At 37.4% G+C, this 1429-nt stretch overlaps 1 protein-coding gene across 1 annotated transcript; it reads left to right on the plus strand.

Annotated features, from left to right (window-relative positions):
* Nucleotides 1-492: 492 nt before the first annotated feature.
* On the plus strand, nucleotides 493-1002 carry LOC109862918 (the record flags this gene model as incomplete). Its single annotated transcript, XM_020443088.1, has 2 exons — nucleotides 493-586; nucleotides 770-1002. Coding segments are annotated over exons 1-2 (327 nt in total), but the record flags the coding sequence as incomplete, so codon positions are not given.
* Nucleotides 1003-1429: the final 427 nt, after the last annotated feature.

Below are 1429 nucleotides of genomic sequence, written 5' to 3' on the forward strand. Positions count from 1 at the left end.
CGCTCGGAACACATGGAGCGTCGATGTATTATTATATAGAAAGAAACAATACTGCGAAATTACGTGCGTAATACCGCTCTCTGTTTTGTCGGTTTCGGCTACGATGCAAGGTCGCGTAAGATACTGCATGTAGCGCAATCTGATACCGACACTGACGCCGCCAACAAACGATATGTAGATATGTGTGTCACAAGTGTGAATGAATGGCAAGAGACACGTGAGAGAAAAATTATCGCATTGCAGCAGGATGTACAAGCGTTGCGCGACGCTATAAAACACATTCAGCGTACACTTCAATATCTATCAAACCAAAATAAAACGACTGACACGCCGGAGTAAACATATAGTAAAACACCTATGGGGACAATTCGTTCTATAATCGAAAAACAACGTCTTGTAGAAGAATTGCATGCTCCGGCAAGAAGAAATTTTCCCCGTAGACGCGTTATCGTACGCGGGTACGATGATCTCTGGCAAGCGGATGTGGTAAAGATGCGTCCGTATTCGCGTTTTAACAGTGGCTACCACTACATACTTACGGTTATCGATGTGCTGAGCAAGTATGCGTGGGCTATACCGCTTAAGAGTAAGAATGGATATGAAGTCGCCAAAAGTTTTGCAGGAATATTTTGGAATAACAAACGATGTCCAAACAATTTGCAAACTGACCGTGGAAAGAAATTATACAATATAGATGTACAAACACTGATGAAGAAGCATAACATTAATCATTATTCCACATATTCTGTTATAAAGGCTTCAATTGTAGAACAATTCAACCGTACGTTGAAGAAAGACATGTGGAAACAATTTACACTTAACGGAACATACAAATGGATCGCCTTATTACCGCGTCTTCTTATGGAGTACAACGCGAGAAAACATCGAACTATCGGTATGCGACCTATCGATGTTACCCCAGCAATCACCGAGAAGCTCTTAACCACGGTGTACAGCAATGTCAAGATCGCAGGGCCAGCACAATTTAAAGTAGGTGATCCGGTACGTGTAAGCAAATTTAAAACAGTATTCGATAAAAGATATACGCCAAATTGGACGACCGAAGTATTTAAAATCAATAAAATACAAACGACCTATCCTGTGACGTATCTGCTTGAGGATTCACGCGGACAATCTGTTGCTGGAGGAACTGCGAAAGGAATTTTAAATTAATTTTTTATTCCTTAAATAATAAATGAAAACTTGATGTAATGCTACAAAAAATTCTTTTTCTTTGTATTGTAAACTACGAACAATTATTTCTTTAAAAAAATTGTTTTACAAAAAAAGTGATATCAAAAAGTAGCATCAAATAAACTTTTGTTTGTTTTATAATTGTATAATATACTAGAAAATATCTAGAAAATCTCTTTTACAAAAGAAGTGATATATAACTACTACAAGATCTATTCTACAAAAGACGTGATAT

This window comes from Pseudomyrmex gracilis, unplaced genomic scaffold (genome assembly GCF_002006095.1).
Source record: "Pseudomyrmex gracilis isolate BER0280 unplaced genomic scaffold, ASM200609v1 scaffold_2639, whole genome shotgun sequence".
Classification (NCBI taxonomy): Eukaryota; Metazoa; Arthropoda; class Insecta; order Hymenoptera; family Formicidae; genus Pseudomyrmex; species Pseudomyrmex gracilis.